This window comes from Protopterus annectens, chromosome 13.part0 (genome assembly GCF_019279795.1).
Source record: "Protopterus annectens isolate FY-2018-M chromosome 13.part0, PAN1.0, whole genome shotgun sequence".
Classification (NCBI taxonomy): domain Eukaryota; kingdom Metazoa; phylum Chordata; order Ceratodontiformes; family Protopteridae; genus Protopterus; species Protopterus annectens.
This window is the reverse complement of record NC_056747.1, coordinates 786,353,166-786,373,275: the sequence shown is the minus strand read 5'-3', so window position 1 is coordinate 786,373,275 and position 20,110 is coordinate 786,353,166. Positions and strand designations below refer to the sequence as shown.

At 38.1% G+C, this 20,110-nt stretch overlaps 1 protein-coding gene across 5 annotated transcripts in view; it reads right to left on the bottom strand.

Moving 5' to 3' along the window:
- Window positions 1–20,110, bottom strand: part of SPECC1 (sperm antigen with calponin homology and coiled-coil domains 1) — an 894,647-nt gene that overhangs the window by 277,763 nt on the left and 596,774 nt on the right. For all 5 annotated transcript variants that reach the window (XM_044054506.1, XM_044054507.1, XM_044054510.1 and 2 more), the window contains one exon: window positions 2,875–3,082. In XM_044054506.1, the coding sequence (XP_043910441.1) occupies window positions 2,875–3,082 (208 nt within the window). The remainder of the gene's footprint in view (window positions 1–2,874; window positions 3,083–20,110) is intronic.

Genomic DNA, 20,110 nt, shown 5'->3' with positions numbered 1-20,110 from the left:
AACTTTTAAGATGAAATGGAAGGACCAGAAAGCATAGAAAATGAGTATTGAAATGCAGTGGGGGAAAAAAGGAGTCTGCAAAAGCCAGCTCAAGCAGGTAATACTTTAAAAGACAGTTTACACTGTGGCTGGGACTGTCTACACCGTACTGGTTGCAAATTCCACAGATGTGGTCCCTGAAATTATATGGAATGGATTCTAGAGAACCGCAGTCCTTTTTTTGGGAATCATCAACAAATCAATGGGGGCTGAGCAAAGGAGATGGGAAGGTCTAATACTAGATTAGTAAATCTCAAAGGTAGGGGTACTTAACTAATGCAGATCCATGCAGACTCATGATCGGCACTTTTTAAATCAATATGAGTTCTGACTGGTAGCCAGTGCAGACTCATGATTGGCACTTTTTAAATCAATATGAGTTCTGACTGGTAGCCAGTGCAGACTACACAGAAATTTGAGCCCAGTCCTGAATAGTAGCTGGGCTGCAAGTGATCTGGTTTCAGCTCAGGCAACCCCAGTTACATAGCATTACAGAAGTCAAAACATGAAAAACATATGGTGTGCACAATCGCTGAAAAAAGATCTATGGATGGATTAAGCTGCCTGATAAGGGTAATGAAAACAGCATACAAACAGTCATGAACACAGTACAGAAATAGACAGTCATAGGAACTAAGCAACTCATCTTCTTGTTTAGCACCTCAGAACAGAAGGGTCACTATGTCCATAGAAGAAACATCTGGATCATTCCTTCAGCAGGTAGCAATAAGAAAATTGGAAGTGTATTTCACCACAAGTACATTAGTTAGACAGCATTTACACAGGAAATGTTAACATGCAAAACTGGCTACCTTCACTGTTTTACAGAAGTAACACTACAGAATGTATGGGAGAGGCTAGGACAAACTTACAATTGCTTTGACAAACAATACACCTCTTAATAATGAGACTTTTGTATATAAAGAAATCCAGATCACCTGCACACGTGTGTATAAACAATGTTATTCAAGTTCTTTTTATGTTAGTAACTTTAGCATAAACTGTTAATGGCAGTAATGAAATATATGCTTTTCCACTTTCTTCCAGTCTTTGTCCATGTTGCTCTCCAACCCCTGCATTTTCACTAACATTTCTTATTCCTTGACTCATTTGGCAGGAATCAAAATAGAAAATAGAAGACATTGTTTATAATATTAAATGCTAGCATCTAACCAAAATCATCTCTTGACTGTCTTCAACTTGTACAATAGATGAATATGTATTTATGTATTTTCTTGTGTTTTTTAATCCTCACTACCACCAGCTGCAGGCCTCTCCATCAGCACCTTACTTACCCATTCATTTTAGTGCGCTCGTAATACAGTTTGAATGACAGACCTATGGTGCAATAATTCTCTGGATGAGGTAACTGCCTTAAAAGCACATGCATTCCCTTCCACAGTTAAGAGTCAGATACCAGGTAAGTCATCATTTAATGTCAGGGACCCCGTCCTCCCTCCCTGCCAAACTCCCTCCTCGCCAGACTCCCTCCCCACTGTGGCTGGTGGTATCCATATATCTTGTTGTCTTACAGACGTTCCCTGCGTGTGCTTATTTATGGCCTGGGACCACCTTACTGGTGAAAATGCAGCATAAGCAACTCCAACATGACAACTGCTGCCTAATATACTGCATCACTCTTGCTGGAGTCAGTTATGCAACAGATCATACTACCTCCCACCTCCAAGGATGGGAAAGCCAGCAGTGAACACTCACTCCAAACCTTTCCTGACTGTCTCCTGTAGAAACACTACTTGAACTATGGTTGTCTGGATTATAGTCAGGAAGCTGTTCCTCTACACCACAGTGTCAGGCTGCATTCGGTTCATTTTTGATGCTGAAATGCACTTCCCCTTTTTTGCTGTATTATTTTACAGTGCATGCGATAAATGTCAAAAATTTTTGATTTTGTAGCTATATATATGGATGAAATTCTAATACAATATAGGCAGCACAGTGAAGCAACAGTTAGCAGTGCTGCATCAGATTGCATGATTCTCTGGTTTGTTTCCCCTACTGGGATACCTTTTACACAGAGTTTGCATGTCTGCCTGTTTTCACATTGGTGTTTGCTAGGAACTCTAGTTTCCTGAAACACTCCAAAGGCATGAAGATACGTGTTCATCTGCTACTCAAGGTAAGACTTATTTAAAAGTATAGACTGTATTGTGATACCAGTTATGCTGGTTACAAAAAGTCAGTCTTTGTATAAGCAGATTGTGGAGCACAAAAAAAATACCAGTTACCCAGTCTTCCTTTGAGCGGATGATGTATCCAGCTAACATAGTACTACTAATGGAATGAAAACAGAGGTGAGGAGCAGTCATACAGAGCTAGGAGTCGGTAATGTGTCTCAGCAATTGTTTATTTCACCCAGCAAATAATGTCATCATGTTTTGGAATTCGAAATTATGGCTAAGAGTATGAACTGCACAGAGTAAGAGAACAATAAAACCTTCCAGTATACTCCATCCATGTTTAGCCATAGTCACAGCATCTGTGACTGCTTGGAAGTTTTGTCACTGCTAAGGTTGCTCTAATAGAAAGTACCTAAACAACTCTAAGGAGTTTTATCATAAGTCATGATGTCATGAGATGAGCAGGGAACTACTATGGGACTCACAGATGAATCATAGGAAACCCACACTGTAAAAGGCAGGGAGTCAGAGGGCTTGATATAAAGACAGAAGAAAACCTGGGGGTCTAGACTGGAAAACTTGGTGCATAAAACATATGGGATGTCCATACAGATAAAGTATCAGCAAGGTATGTTCCTGTGCATTGACAGCATTAGGGAACTGAACAGTATCCCTCCCACCCAATTCCCAGTCTTACTTTGCAGGTCACTGATGGTCACGTTGCGGTGAAGCTGCACTGCCCGTTGCTGCTCTACCTGATCTTCCAACTCAAAGATGGTCTCCTTCATAGCTTTTATCTCCACTTCATTCTCTGAATTTCTGTCCTGCAGTTGTTGGTTCACTCTGTTCAGCTCCTCTGTCTGTTTGTCACAAACATTTTTCAACCTATGGCATTCTGCTTCTACCTGAGGAAGACAAAAAGGCAAAGAAAGTAAAACCACCATGATGTATGCTTTATTTTTGAAAATTAGGAAAGCGATATTGTATATGTTATATTGTTCTATATACATAATAAAATATCTACTATTTTAAAATAAAATAAAATCACCACTTTCTCTTCTAATATTGTGATGTTCCATATAGCATGCTTAGGTATATATGAATGTAACTAAATGTTTTGGCACAGGCAAACCAGTTTTGCATGTGAGTAGCAGCCCTGATTGAACAACAGAAACCAAGATTTAATTACTCAGGCTAACCTGATGGTACAACAACAAGGTATTTCTTTGTGGCAACGGTGAATCAAGATTTATTCAATAGGGGGTATGGGGTTTGGTATAAAAGTGACACAACACCACACACAGATTATCTGGTGCTCTTAGGGATCAGTTTAATACACAACAATCATAAAAATAAAATAAATAATTGGTCAAGACCAATATTGTATACACATTAGTAGTTCCACTCAAAACAGCTGTTATCTTCCAGAAAACAAATTTTGTGTTGTTAGGTACAGCAGCAGCAGGACAGCAGTCAAACCCACATAAATGAGCATTCTCGTAAGTACTTTGCATGTCTAACTTGAGCCAACCTACTCCTTTAATATTGGTGTCATCAGGAAGTTTCACAGTTGTCAAACAGACATCCTGTGTCTGTTCAGTGATGTTGAACAGGTCAGAATTGTGTCAGAGCACCACATGCATCCAATTAGAACATTGTCTACATCCTCCAAAGATAGCTGGAAAATTTTCCGGAGGACCAGATGGATTTTGCTGGAGACCTGAGTGATTTTCTGAAGAAAATAATTAAATTCTGTTGGGGACTCCAGGAGCTAGTAGGTCTTCTGATAAGCCATGTTTTTAAGATGCTTTATGCGTTTAAAGCATTTTTTAACCTTTTGAGCCATGTAAGTGATACATCCCTCATCAATGGACTTTTGATGAACCATAAATATGTACAAAGGAAGCAAATTGTTTTAGCTTATTTCACCACTGAGGATTTCAAGTAATTTCAAGGAATTAATTAAACTATGCTGGGGTTTTGAGGGCTATCACATCTCCAGAAGCCGTGGGATTTTAGATACTTTGTAATGCATTTTAGAACACTTGTTACACTTTTGAGATAACTCTTATCACTGGATGTCTGAAGAATATTAATCTCATTTTCATTTATAGATCGCCTCAATATACTAAATTATAGTCACTTTATTTGACTGTGTACACCTCATCCTTTAAAAATGTATTATAGCCACAGAAATACATTTTATCTTGTTTCATACACACACACACACACACACACACACACACACACACACACACACACACACACACACACACACACACACAAGTCTGTGATCAAAGTACATTCGGGATAAATCACTTTTAGCCACAGATTCCCTCCATCCTCCTACAGAAATAGTCACATTTTGGCTGTGCACATGTCTGATCAAGTGAAAGGAATAGAAAAATAGCCTTCAACTATTTGCATACTGGAGTCTGAAAGTATGCAGACTCTACCTCTAAGCTCAATCACATTAACAGCAATGGTGCAAACACTCTCAGCTGACTCAGTCACTGCAGAGATCTGGTCTTGGCTGTTTTCCAGAGGAATCAGTAATCTGCATTCAGTAAACATTTCAGAATGGGGCAATAACTTTGAAAGATTTCTAAAGTGCTTCATTCAGAGCCCAGAAGCTATAATCAAGTTCAAGTTTGCTATAGAGCTTAATCTTACACAAAAATAGAACAATGCAACATGGAATTTCATAATTAAAAAGCATATCAACAGACTCTGGTAAATTCAAAAATAGCATATTCTTAGCTGAGCAATAAAACAACCACAAAGTAAGACAAATATAACATTACAACTGTTTCTCTCAAACAATATTCCAAAAACAATAATAAATGCAAAACTGATACATAATAAAAATTTGACACACTAAAATGACCAAAGTACAGCCAAAGTAAGTAAGTAAGTATAATCCACTTCATGGACAGAAGTCCGGAGAATGGTTGTTTAATTAAGTGAAAACCACAATCAATCTTTTTCCTAAGAGCACATTTGCCAATAAGTAAAGCAGAACATCTTACTACTGTCACATGATTAATGGTTTGACAAGTACTTTAAGTAACAGCATCCTGGAATCCAGCTAACTTTTGTCAATGACTGTTGCAGAGAGCAAGGCTGTGGTATAGCAACAAAATTGATTAAATTAATTGAACAATATGCCTACTGGTTATTTTATAAAGTGTGATCAGAGTTCCTTCCATGATAAGGAACATATGTTTAAATAAGACTGAACTATACCCCCTAACAGCTGGGATGGCATCATGCCCTATACTTATGTTTCAGCAAAGCCTTAGACTTGGCCCAAAACTGCTAAGAACTATCTGGCCAAGCAGAGAAACAACAATCGCAGGTTTTAAGTTCTTGCCACAAAGATTTGGAAATCACTTCTAGCTAACCTCAAGGCAATCAATTCCTATTCCAGTTTCTGCTCATAGCATTATATTATTAATGATATTGCAGAATAACAAAGTAGCATGAGCCCTCCCTGAGTAGTTTATATACTGTGACTAAAACAAGTGAATAGATTTCTTGGATTAGACAGCCAGAGCTCTAGCAAGAGAATATGGTGCCATAGAAAGTGAACTAGTTTGGTGTTCTCCTGAAAACTTAAAAATAGTCTGACCGCTTACAGACTGTACTTAAGGGATCACAGTCATGACTGTTAATTAAACAGCTTGTAAAAAGTCAAACTTTTTAAAGAAATATTAACAAAAAGTACTAAAGTACTCTTACGCAAGACTAATTACTGCTCATCTGCACAGATGCCATATCAAAGTGATCCCAAAAAATTCTGGACTTCCACAAATAACCCCCTGCATCCAGGTAAAAAGCCTCAATCCAAACTTACTCCATCAGAAACTAACACTTCCATAGCTACAAAATATAATGAATACTTCATACATACAAAAGCAAATACTAGCAAAACAATTCCCCATATAACCCATCTTCTATACACTTAACCCCTTGGCAAACTGCTATATTGGCCTATAAATCTCTCCAAATGTAATTTTCATAAGCCATGCAAAGAGATGCCTACTTAAACTAAATCCCACCACTCCTTGCATAGTCCCAAATGATAGCAACAGAAGCAATATACTACCCAGTCTCTGTCTTAATTTATAGGTCTGCCAATTATACAGAAGCGTAGCCATGGTGGGCGAAGATGCAGCCTTATGTTAGGAGGTGTGATCAGCAGATGCCAATCAGTCATTATTCAATTTTATATCCATTTCTGAATGCCAGTATGGAGGGGAATTCCAATACTGGTTTTGCTGTGAGGAATGACTATAGATTTTAGAGGAAGACTTTTCTTCTTAGAAATGAGGGGTGCAGAGCACCTGGTGTTCTTTAGAAGATAGGTAAGGAGTGCTAGATTGGAGAAGGGATCTTTTGTTTGTTTTGTTTTTGCTCCTCATTGTAAAGTTGCACTTGGCTGTAGATAAGCCAGTTACAGCCCTGGAATCATGTCTCCTGTTTAGGAAAAGATCCTATATTGTATATATCAACAGAACTATATAACTATAGGCCAGTAGTCATATTCCTCTTACTCCAAAGTACTAGAAAGATGTGCCCAAATACAAATCTTAAAATCTTCCCTAGACAAACAACTTCTATCCCACACTTAGCTTCTTCCCCCACCCCAACTGTACTGAAACTGTCTTTCTAATCTTCCCTGATGCTGTTAACCAAAGCAGAAATCTAGATTGCTCTGTCTCTTCTGTATTTCTTGAGCATCCCTATTTCATGATTTCTGAAAATACAGTATTATACTCAGTTCTACTGCATGGATTATAATTGCTGGGTATAGAGAATAACACACTGACCTGGTTTACCAAATACTTTACTAACTGAACATGATAAATGACAAGACTCCTACTCCCCTTAGCTATCATTTATTGCAGGGATTTTCCAAACCTCAACCTTTAATCTACTTCTCTTCAATGTTTTCAATAATGGCATGTGTAAAGAAGCTTAATATATTCATCAACATACAATATGTACATGGTTCCATGTTTATCTGCTCTTCCCCTGCCCCATCCTAACTGCAAATTATTATCCAGGAATCTACCTCCTTCATTGAAAAGCGGCTATAGCAATCATCGGATCCATGTCAGTACATCGACAGTTCAAAACAATGAAAGTCACTACTTCGAAACAAAAGCATCGACTGTTGAAAACATCGACAATACAGTCACGTAAAGTAAAGTAAAGTAAAGTCACAAAAACAAGTGCTAACATGGGTCCTGCAAGGGGGAAGTAAAGGATATGATATGATACTGTACCCATACTAAACTCCGCAATATCATATCCTTTACTTCCCCCTTGCAGGACCCATGTTAGCACTTGTTTTTGTGACTTTACTTTACTTTACTTTACATGACTGTATTGTCGATGTTTTCAACGGTCGATGCTTTCGTTTCGAAGTAGTGACTTTCGTTGTTTTGAACTGTCGATGTACTGAAATGAAGCCCAATCATCTGCTTTTGAATCCCAATAAAATCAAACTAATTCTATTCTCCACCAACTACCTCTCACATTAGGCTAAATAATTAAATATAGCTTCAGCAAATAGCAACAAAATAGAACAAGTCACTCACACAAAGTTGCTAAGGGTCATTATAGATGATAAACTCAAATTTGACCTTGCCATTAAAAAAAAAACAAACTGAAAGATAGGCTGACTGCATAGATCTAAGAGATACCTCACAGACCATGATAAGAAAGTCACATCATCTTCCCTCTTATTACCAAGCTGGTGCATCAGCCGTAGTTATACCCAGGTATAAACTTACAATTAACTCAGTTTTCAAAACTAGAACACAGTCATCATGACATTTTCAAATTTGCCACCGATCTGCCTTCTCAAACCTTTCAACAAAGTCAGCTGGTTCAACCATCAAATACTCAAAGTCTACTCACAGCTGAAAATGGCACATAAAATTCTTTAGCAGCCAAACAAAACCTCAGGCTTATCAACACTTCTTACATGTTATAAATCCACTAGAAAGCTGACATACAGATAAGGCTTAGCTGAATCACAGAAATTAAAAAACTCAAACAGAGGCACACTATTCTTGGAAAGTATTACAAAACAGTGGAACAATATCCCACCAAACATCCTTCAAACAAATAACTGCCACACCTTCAAAACCTTTCTCAAATTATGTTAATATCTGCACTTCCTCCTTGCCATCAGAATAATCCAAAATTATCAAAATATTGGTTTGAAATCACAAACAAGTTCTTGTCCAAATAACCAAGCCTGGCACAGACCTCTCACAACACCAGCCCTAATCAGCTTTGCATGCAAGGATGATAACGTAAATCAGTGTAAATCCTATTAAAACAGCATCAGGCTACAATGAACTGCCTACAAGATATCAAACAACCAATGTATTTCCTTTGGATTTGAAATTCTTGCCAACAAAATTTTCTAAAATTACTTTAGGCACAAAAACAGTTGATACCTCTCTGGCTCATATAACTTATTAACACTGTCATTATTACTATTGTATATTGTAAATATTGTTTTCTTACATATCCAGTCTTATTAACTTAATATATATATATATATATATATATATATATATATATATATATATATATATATATATATATATTCTACTGATGTACAATCCTCTCTATGTCAAATCTTTTTTTTTGATGATACCAAATGTGTATAATATGTTTTTCTAGTACAAACTGAAAACTGTTTTGTTGGAGCTTTTTTCTCTAGGCCACCACTGAAAAGGGTAAATAAAATAAATAACTAAAAACATTTTTAAAGGTAGTTTTACATCAATAACCTTTACAAAATAACAGAACTGTAACAGGTAAACAGTTTACAAGCTGTTCAATAAGTGATCTCTTAATGACAGCTTGTAAGCTTATCAAACATTTAGCTGCACCTACAAGCTGGCACCTGGGAAGGTGCCCTATTCACCCCACATTTTCTGTGACACTACAGATAGCTAAAGTACTCTTGGAACCCCCCCCACCCCCTTTTCTCTTTTCTTTCATTTCCTGTGCTTTCTCCCTGTCCTAATAACTGTAAACTTGGTATATATAACTCTGTGCTATATTAAATAATAACATGTTTGCTTTCCATTGTACTGGTACTCAACAATGTGACTGGCTGGAAACATTCTTTGTAAATATTTTGCTTTTTAAAGCTTTTACCTTTAATTCTTTCTTTGTAAACCCTTGGTTGAGCTAAAATGTTTCGCTGAGATCAGTGCACTACCCCAATTTAAAAACAAATGAGTGAATAAATGAATGAATGAATGAATGAATGAATGAATGAATGAATGAATGAAAAATCAAAATATTTAAATGGATATCACAAAAGACTGATATTCGGGGATGAGAGCTGAATAGATAAAATGGTGACAAGTGATGTCCTGCAGTGGTTAGTCTTGTGTCAAGTCCTTTCTAATGTGCCATTTTCAAACGTTTGGTGCTCACTGACCCAGTCGGCAGCTTTTTCATGTAATTTGGCAGACCCCCTTCTAACATTCTAAATAAAAGACTCTTCTGCCTAAAGGACATCACCCTGTGAAACAGTACCCATAACCAAGTTTACCTGAAGTCTGACCTGCAGTTTGCTAAGGCAGACCCCCTTCTAACATTCTAAATAAAAGACTCTTCTGCCTGAAGGACGTCACCCTGTGAAACAGTACCCATAACCAAGTTTACCTGAACTCTGGCCTGCAATTTGCCAAGGTTATTTCCTATACTGTACTGAACTCCTATGTACTGAATGCTGCTGACCTGGGTCTACAGGCACCCTTAGTCTTCCCCCCATTGTAATTTGGCTCCCTCCATGTAGTTACTTAAACTAGTTTTGCCCCAAACATACTGTAACATTATTTCTTAACCTAACAAACTCCTGTAAATCATACTCATAACCAATATACTGCAGCTAAAAATTACCGTTTGAATAGTCTGGTATATAAAACAAAACTAAAATTAATTTATAGCATAAACACTTCAGTTAAAGTTTAACCATTAACATTACATGTATACCTAGCCTAAGGGAACACTCAGAGTCAGTGTTTGCCCCACTCTGTTCACCCTCGCTGTGCTCGGGCTCATTCTGCTCCCCTCCCTCCCCCCAATTTCCACCCGCCACCACTATCTCTACATTTATAGATGTTTTACCACACCCCTGTTACAATATCCTATCAGCTTCCATCTACATACTCTTACCACCCTGTTTTAACATCCTATCAGCTTGCATCTACCATATTTTCTCCTCCCACTGTATTATCTCTAAGTGACCATCAGATCTTCTCCTGTTGTGTCACATTAACAACAAGATCCATACTACAATACTCCATCTTTTATAATGTTACATTACTCTCTACTACTCATTCTACTGGCCATCTACACACTCACCTTGTATGAAAACCAGCTGCTTATTGATTATCAGTACCCAAAAGGCCACACCACTACCACAACTGAAAAGCACCCCCGCCTCAGCCATACTAACAACAATGGGACCAACTCATCACCTTGTTCACTCATTCTGCATACTAACCCCCGGCACATTAGTTCTAGAGCTAGACAATATTACAAACTTTTAAACAAACTCCTGAAGCTTATAACTAAGTATAGTCCTAGCCTTCTACTTGGTGGTAACATTCACCCCAACCCTGGCCCATCCACTTCCGATATATACACCCCCTCTACCTATAACCTAAACCACAAAACTACAATTAGTAGACCAACCAACTCTCTCCTGGCCTGTCATCTCAATATTAGGAGCATCAATAACAAGGTGCATGACCTGCATGCACTCCTAGCTGTCCACTCCCCTGAGATTCTCTGTCTATCTGAGACCTGGTTAAAACCTAACACAACTGACAATGAAGTGCTACCACCTGGGTATAACATACACAGGCTGGACCATGTTTCCAGGAAGGGGGGTGGGGAAGCTATACTCTACAAATCTGAGTTGAATGTAACCTTAAATGTTATTCAACCACCTCAAATTAATAACACTTAAATTCTTGCCACTAAATTGCAATTTAACAAAAGTAAATGCATCGGCATCATCTGTATGTATATTCCCCCTGGCAATAATATAACCACACTCGAAGACAGCCTATACTGGATATCATGTCATTACCCACAAGAGACCCTATTACTTGGAGACTCTAACATAGACTGGGACACCTGTTCTTCAGATTCCCCTTCTACCCACATTAACCTGCATGCATTTATGTAAATCATAACTACCCCTACCAGGCTAGGTAAACCCAACCATAAAGAAAGCATACTCGACTGGATACTCGTAAATAGTAACCCTCAACTGTACATGGCTGGTACCTCCCTGATGACCTAAGTGACCACCTTCTCACTTACATAGTTAAGCAAAAAGCCATCATGCCTCAACAACTCTTACTCAGAAAAGTCAGAAACAAGAAAGACTTTGACCCTGCCAAATTCCAACAGGAACTTAACTCCTGCAACTGGTCTAGGTTAAAACACCTCCCCTTAGAAGAAAATGTTGCATATTGCAACAACAACTTTCTTGAAATCCTTGACTTGCATGCACCAGCCTGCTCAAAGTGAACAAAGGCAAAAACTGCACCATGGCTGTCAAAAGAATCCAGACTAAAAATTACCAATAGAAACAAAATTTGGGCTCTATGACGCTCCACTAAAAACCCACATGATCATGATCACCTTAAATACAGGGAAGCTAAGAATGAAACTAAAAAAATCCATTTTACAAAATAAGAAACCATACTACTGTAATTTACAGACAGCAAACCAGAACAACCCTTAGAAGTTCTGGTCCAGTCTAAACAATCTTCTTCATCCTGGAAAAACATCTGCCACTATCCCCGCTACCAATGATAAATTACCTGAAGTTGTTTCAGACAGTTTTAACCATTTCTTCACTGAGACAATCCAAACACTAGCTAGCCAATTACCTCCCAGCTCCCCTGCCCCTGATAGTCTCACTCCTATAAACCTACCCTTGCTCAGCTTCCAACTAGTGTCCATGTTGCTTATCTGTACCTTGATCAAAAAATTAAAACCCACCACCCTCTCCGCTGACCAACTCCCTGCCAAGTACCTTCAAAAATCAGTGGAGGCCATTACCTACCCAGTTTCCATACTAATTAATCATACCATAGCAGAGGCTATAATTCCCACCATCTGGAAAACATCCTACGTAATCCCATTACATAAAGGAGGTTCCTCTACTGAATTCTCCAACTATAGATCAATAGCTATACTTTCTCCACTAGCTAAGGTTATGGAAAAATGTATACACATACAACTCATGCACCACCTAATTCAAAACCAACTCATGACCGATACCCAACACAGCTTCCATCCAAACTACAGCACAACCTCAACCCTAATAGCATTTACCAATGCCATAAATAATAATCGAAACAGTAACCGCATATCCTCTGCCCTCTTCTTGGATCTTTCCAAGGCATTCGACATGGTGGATTACCAAATGTTGATTCACACCCTGCAATTATTCTGTCTAAATTCTAAGGCCATTCAATGGTTTAAATCCTCCCTCAATGGGAAAGCCGCAGGCTGTTCTCTGGCAAAACAACCTCTCTAACCTATTACCTAACACCCTTGGAGTACCGCAAGGCTTCATATTAGGTCCCCTACTGTTTTCCGTCTTTATCAACTACTTATATACAGTCATCCCTAATGTCAGCTGTATCCAATACGCTGATGATGCCACCCTGATTTGCTCAGCTGCAGCTCCCTCAGACTTGAGGTCAGCTACCCAGTCCACCTTTAATACTATAGAAAATTGGCTCTCCAACCGTCGATTGTTGCTAAATCCCAAAAAAACTAAAATGCTGTTATTCTCACCAACATAAAGTTCAGCTGCTTTTACCTTCACCATAAATGCAAAAGATGGCACAATAATCACCCCCGACCCCTCCACTAAACTATTGGAAGTCATTATTGATAATAACCTAAAATTTGACATTCATGTCAACCAAACAATCAAGACCATCAATAAAAAAACTTGGGTGACTGTATAGAATAAAAGCCTTCTTAACCCCTTCAGCTAAGATTGCCCTAGGTCGCTCTCACCTGCTTTCAACACTAATATATGCTTCCCCCCTTCTCTCTAATCTAAGCAAGACTGCAATCAATAGACTGTCAACCTGTTACAATCACATTACCAGGTTTGCCACTGGCCTACCCTTTAGAACACACCACTGCATCAACCTTAAACAGCTTGGTTGGCTTGAACTTCCCAGTCTAATCCAATATAACCTACTGATTATGGCTAACAAAATCCTTTATAATCCAGATAATACACCTGCTCTTAAAAATATTATCACCCCCTATAACAATCCAAGACTGCTTCGATCCACAAATAGATTACTTGTTCAGACAACCAAAATTAACAATGTAGCTGGTTATTCAATCTTTGCAAATTCTGCAGGCAGAGCCTGGAACCTACTTCCGGCAGACATTACCTTGCTCTCCTCCCTATGCCAATTTAAAACTAAACTCAAACAACACTTAGCACTAAACTGGCCTTACCACTGTAACAAGCCTGGCTAACTATCATCAAGAATGTGAATATAACTAATCTAACTACTGTATAATTTTTTCCCCTGACTGTTACCAGTGGAAATAAATCTAATTACTATATAATTTTTTCACCTGACGGTTACCAGGGATAACTCACACTTGTGAAATTGTATATTCCTGTCTGCTTAAGTATTCTTTGTAAATACCATATCTGTAACATTCTTTCTATATTATGTGTAATATGCTGTCATTGTTTTTAATGTATCTGTTTACCTTGGATCTTTTCTCCCCGGGCCTCGGCTGAAAATGAACATGAATCCAGTTGGACTATCCCGGTCAACAAATGCAAAATAAATAAAATAAAATAAAAATAAAATAATGTGCTTGTCTCTGACCTCATGCAAGATATGTAAGAATAAGTCAGTCTCTTTGCAAACAACAACTCAGGAAGCAAGCCTGAAGAGGGAACTCATAAAACTGCAGTCATATCTGAAAGGTGGTAACTATTATGTAGCCCACCTACACTATTGGCCTATAGTTATATAGTTCTGTTGTTATATACCTACAGCTACACCTGGGGGGGATGTGGAATTGGAGGAGTCAGCCTAAAAATTCCAAAGCAATGAAAGGACCTGGGGGTTATTATAAAAACTAATAATTAGGCTCAAAGTGAAGGAGCAACTGTAAAGGTAAACCATGCATTTCAATATAGATTTAAGAGTATAGAATCCAGAAACCAGAGGGTGAGAATGCCCTTACATCAGACACTGCTCAGGCCACAGATGGTGGACTTTATGCAGTTCTGGAGATTTTAACGGGAACAAGAGATAACAGTGGCAGAGAGGGCACAGTTGAAAGCAAAAAGGATGGCGAAGCTAAGAGAGCTGCCTATCTCATCCCCAAAAAAGAGACAGGATGGACATGATATTAGTATAAAAAACACAATGGTTAAAGTGATGGGATTATGCTGGAAATGAAGGATAGGAAAAGGGGAGAAAAGGAACTAACATAACCAGTAGATCAGGGAAATAGGGTTTAAAATTGACATAAGTAAGAAGCAGTTTTTCAAAGACAGTGTGACTGATAGGTAAAGTCAGTTACTAAAATGAGTCACAGAAGCTAAAACAAATGAGCCAGGAAATGTGGGATGGAACCGGACATGGCTAACCAACAAGATAAACTAGCAGTCTTTTTTGATGTAACATAAAGCAGGGGGGGTAGCTGACTAGGATATTCACTTCCTTCATTTTACTTAGTGCTGTGCAGTTTATTCTTTTCTGCAGAAAGCAGCATGTCTGTGGAATTCCACACTTCAAGAGTAAAATTGGCTTATGTGGCCAGCCCAACAGAGGAGCATGACTTTCCACTTTAAGGTTAATTTTACATTCACCTAAATTTACTGCCTTTGTAATACTGGACTGCAGCCCACAGAACTGGTCTAAGAATGAATGTTCTCTGCAAGGGAAAGCAGTGGCATTGGAAACATAGGAACAATATTAGATATGCAATCACAGGAAACATAAAGCTATACATGAGGTATGGCTAGTCTTGTTAAGTAAACACTTAAGATATTATACTATCCTTTTCAAGCACTTAATAGCACTCACCTCACAAATTGAGCAGGGCCATACATGATGACCTCAAGTGCTCACCTCACAAATCAAGCAGGTCCATACATGATGACCCCAGTGCTCATCTCAAAAATCGAGCAGGGCCATACATGATAACCCCAATGCTCACCTCACAAATCGAGCAGGGCCATACATGATGACCCCAGTGCTCACCTCACAAATCGAGCAGGACCATACATGATGACCCCAGTGCTCACCTCACAAATCGAGCAGGGCCATACATGATGACCTCAAGTACTCACCTCACAAATTGAGCAGGTCCATACATGATGACCCCAGTGCTCACCTCACAAATCGAGCAGGGCCATACATGATAACCCCAGTGCTCACCTCACAAATCGAGCAGGGCCATACATGATGACCTCAGTGCTCACCTCACAAATCAAGCAGAGCCATACATGATGACCTCAGTGCCCACCTCACAAATTGAGCAGGGCCATACATGATGACCTCAGTGCTCATCTCACAAATTGAGCAGGGCCATACATGATGACCTCAGTGCTCACCTCACAAATTGAGCAGGGCCATACATGATGACCCCAGTGCTCACTTTACATATCGAGCAGGGCCATACATGCTAACCTCAGTGCTCACCTCACAAATCAAGCAGGGCCATACATGATGACCTCAGTGCTTATCTCACATATCGAGCAGGGCCATACATGATGACCTCAGTGCTCACCTCACAAATTGAGCAGCGCCATACATGATGACCCCAGTGTAAATGTGTGTTTATCAATCCAATCATCAAGACTAACCGTAAAGATAGCCATCATACTGCTTTGTTTAATCTATACTGGTAATACATTCCACAGCCTGGGAATACCTTGAGATAGACATCAATCCTTTCAGTGAATATAAGGAAGGTCATTTTAATCTATTGGGATAGTTGAACATTATAAGGGCTTTATGTTTCTTGGTTAAAAATCTATGGGAACTCACCAGTTCAACAATATGCTTGGATTTGTACATATCAAAGGGCCTACCAAACTACAAGAAAAAACTATCACACAGCTTGGCTAGGTTTCTCTTGTAGTTTTTACTAGTTGGTTTGTCTGTGCGTGACCTTTTTAATTTTTTGGTTTAGTTGTTAGTTGGGATATTTTGCAGACCTTAATGGTTATGGACATCAACTGGGTTTAAAGACCCATTGTTTCTAGAATATAGCTAAACAGTCCACTTATGCTGTGCTGATGAGGTCATAAGAAGGCCAAAACATGCATGTCCACAGCTAGTGGCATTTGGCTTTATTGGCCTGAATCTGTCCATAAAGACTTAAAAAGTAAAAAGGAAAATCATGGACATTCAGAAGGGATATAGCTGAAACCAAAAAGTAAAAAAAGTCAGACAGACAAATCAGTTAGTAAAAACTACAAGAAAAAAACTAGCCAAGGTAGATTTTTCACTGTGTGGTAGGTTTTTCTTATAGTTTTTACAAATTTGTTTCTCTGTGTGACCTTTTTACTTTTTGGATTAATTGTTAGTTTTAATAGTTTGCAGACACCTTAATGGTTATGGACATCAGCTGGGTTTAAAAACTCTGTGTTTCTAGAATATAGCCAAACAGTTCACTTATGCTGTGCTGATGAGATAATAAGAAGGCCGAAATATGCATTTCTACAGCTAGTGGCGTTTGGATTTGTTGGCCTGAATCTGTCCATAAAGGAAAAAGGAAAAAGCCATGGAAATTCAGAAGCCATATAGCTGAAACACTTGATGCCCTTAAGGGGTTGTTTGCATATATCCCATGGGCCTCTATTACAGGACGTTTAAGGTATGACACAGTGAAAACTCTAGCTTGGCTAGGTTTTTCTTGTAGTTTTTATTCATACAATAATAAGGTTAATTAGAAAGATATATGAGGGATCCAAGACAAAAATTAGTGTGTGAAGGTTCCTCTCTGAAAAGCTGTGTATGAACAGAGGAACCAGACAGGGTTGTCCTCTTTCCCCTTTGTTATTTGTGTTATATTTAGTACCATTGGCAAAGAAAATAAGTAACTCAGAAATTCAAGGACACACACACATATATATATATATATATATATATATATATATATATATAGTGTTAAAAAAGCTAGCTTTATTTGCAGATTATATTATTTTGTACCTGATGGAACTGGAACACCTCAGTGTTGTGGAACATTTTGGAGCAGTTCCAGGTCTTGTCTGGATATAAAATGAATGAAGATAAAACAAAAGTTGTAGCTGTAAACTATGTAACCACATATTAATTGGTTCAGCAATATTCATATTTATGGAGACATGATAAAATGAAGTATTTAGGAGTATGGGTTAAAAAGGATCCTGTTATGGCAGCTAAGGATTTGCGGGAAGAGACTAAACAAAAGGTAATACAAAAACTGCGGAACTGGCCTATGGATATGAATGGCAAGATACAAGCAGTAAAAATGTTTTAGTCCCTTTAGTTTTACACAGAGGTCAGGCATATTCTTATCAACCAGAGGAAGGTGTGGATGGTAATTAATAAAAAGTTGAAGGGAGGGGAGGAGGGCAAGAATCAAGTGGGATAATTCGATCCTCCCTATAGAGCAAGGAGGTTTAAGATTACCTAATTTGAAGGAGCATTTTAGAGCTACACAGTTAAGGTTATTACGCATAACACAAGCAGAAAACTACAATTCAAAATGGAAAGCGATGATGATTAAGCAGGGGGGATTCAAGAAATAAGGAAAGACTGGGGTTTTGGATGCAGATCCTTAAGGAGAATGACAAAGTAATACAGAATATTATATTCAAAAAGTCGCTGAAAGTACTCTAAGAACTTAGCTGATATGGGAATGGAGAAAACAGATTCTGTCGATAGGGATGACTTCAATTAGGGTTACAGAGAATAGCAAGAGGGGCTGGAATTTACTGGAAGAAGCTGGCAAAGGAACCAATGGATTGGGGACAAATAATTAGAGATGGAAAGTTAATAAAATGGAAAAAGGCCAAGAAGACATTTGGATTGCAGGCTAGTGATTGCCTTACATATCAGGGAGAGATATCAGAGTATAGACAAAGAGAAAGACATAAGGAGGAGTGAAAGACCAACAGTGGTAGAGTTTTTAATTAAATCTGGAACACAAGTTGCTGTTAAAAAGGGATAATTAGTGGGGCATATACAATATTGCATAATAACTATAGGAATCAATCAGAGGAGGTTAGAAAAGATTGAGAAGACAGAGTAGATAAGCAAATCACAAAGAAACTGTGAAAGGACAGGGCATATTTATGCCTCCCAAATATGCAACAAAATCCAGAAGATTGGGGGTTTTGCCTGGAAGTATTTGTATACATACCTTTATAGCCCAAGCAGAATCCAAAGATTTTTTTCCTCAAATACATGGCAAATGTTGGAGATATAATGCAGAAGAAAGAGGAACCTGGAAGCATATGTTCTCAGAGTCTAACAAGTTGGCAGACTTTTAAAATTACCTACAAACTATTCTGTCAGAAATACTGGGTGAACAAATGAGTGTAACTAAGGAAATATTTTTTTTTGAGCTGGGATACAGGAACTGAACTGTCTAGACATAATACGGCCTTGTTAAGTTTAATTCTGGTGGCTGCCAAAAAAGCAATTACTAGGAAATGGAAATCTAAGTCTAAACCCGCTATACTTGAAGTAGTAAATACTGTAATGGAGGTAAAATAACAAAAAGTAGGATCTTTAGAAAAGAGTTGGGGCAAATTACATACAGCAAAATGGTAATTGTGGGAACAATACATGCAGAAAAATGTTTTAGAAGAGGAATGAAGTTTAAGAGAAGGCAGGAACTGAACAATTTATGTAATTTTACTTTGGTTATATGCTATAGAACAATATATGTATCTCATAATGTTTGTAAATGTGAAATTGTTAATATGGTTTGATTATTTTTATATAAATGTAATTTTGCCTATGTCACAAGTGATAATTCAATAAAGGTGTTAAAAAAATAATAATACCAGCATGGGGGATAGTGTCAAAAGATTAGGCCATGTTAAGATAAGCAACATGCATGAAGTGACTACTGTTCACAGCCTCTGTAACCTTTTCAAAGAAGCTTACTAGGTTCCAGAGACAAGACCTGCTCTCACAAGCACAAATTGAGTGTAATCTATCTCAGTTAAGTCACCTATGTCTTCATAAATGAGTTCTGCTATGATACATTCCATGGCTTTGTTAAAGCAAGTGAGGCTGATGGATCTATAATTACCTGGGTTTGTGGAGGGACCAGTCTTATGAATGGGAATCATGGTAGCTGTTCTCCAAGCATCAGGCACAAACTCTGTGAATAGACTGAGGTTGTACAGTTTATGCAGATGGTACATACCTGGAACTGATGAGAATGCAGTCTGGTATGCTGTCTAGTCCCAAGGAAATATTAGTTTTAGCCTTTGATAGGGATTCTACAATTTGCTACATGGTGATTTCAGGAAAATCTAAATGGTTAGGGATACTGAGGAAATTATGTGTACTGGTGGGGTAAAGTAAGCACTAAACTTATTTGTAGTATATTGGCTATATCCTTCAGATCAGAATATGTGGTATTCATTAATTAATTGATATTAATTAATATTTGTTCACTTGGTAGGTCATCTGGTCTGTTGACCCTTTTTAGCCACAATTCAAGGTCAAAGTGCAGAAAATACATTCAAATCTTACTGATCAAAAACATCATGTACAGAATAAATTATAAAATTCATTAGCTAATGAAAATATTAGATGCATATCTAGGATTATGAAGCTCCAGTCAGTGTGCATTGAGAG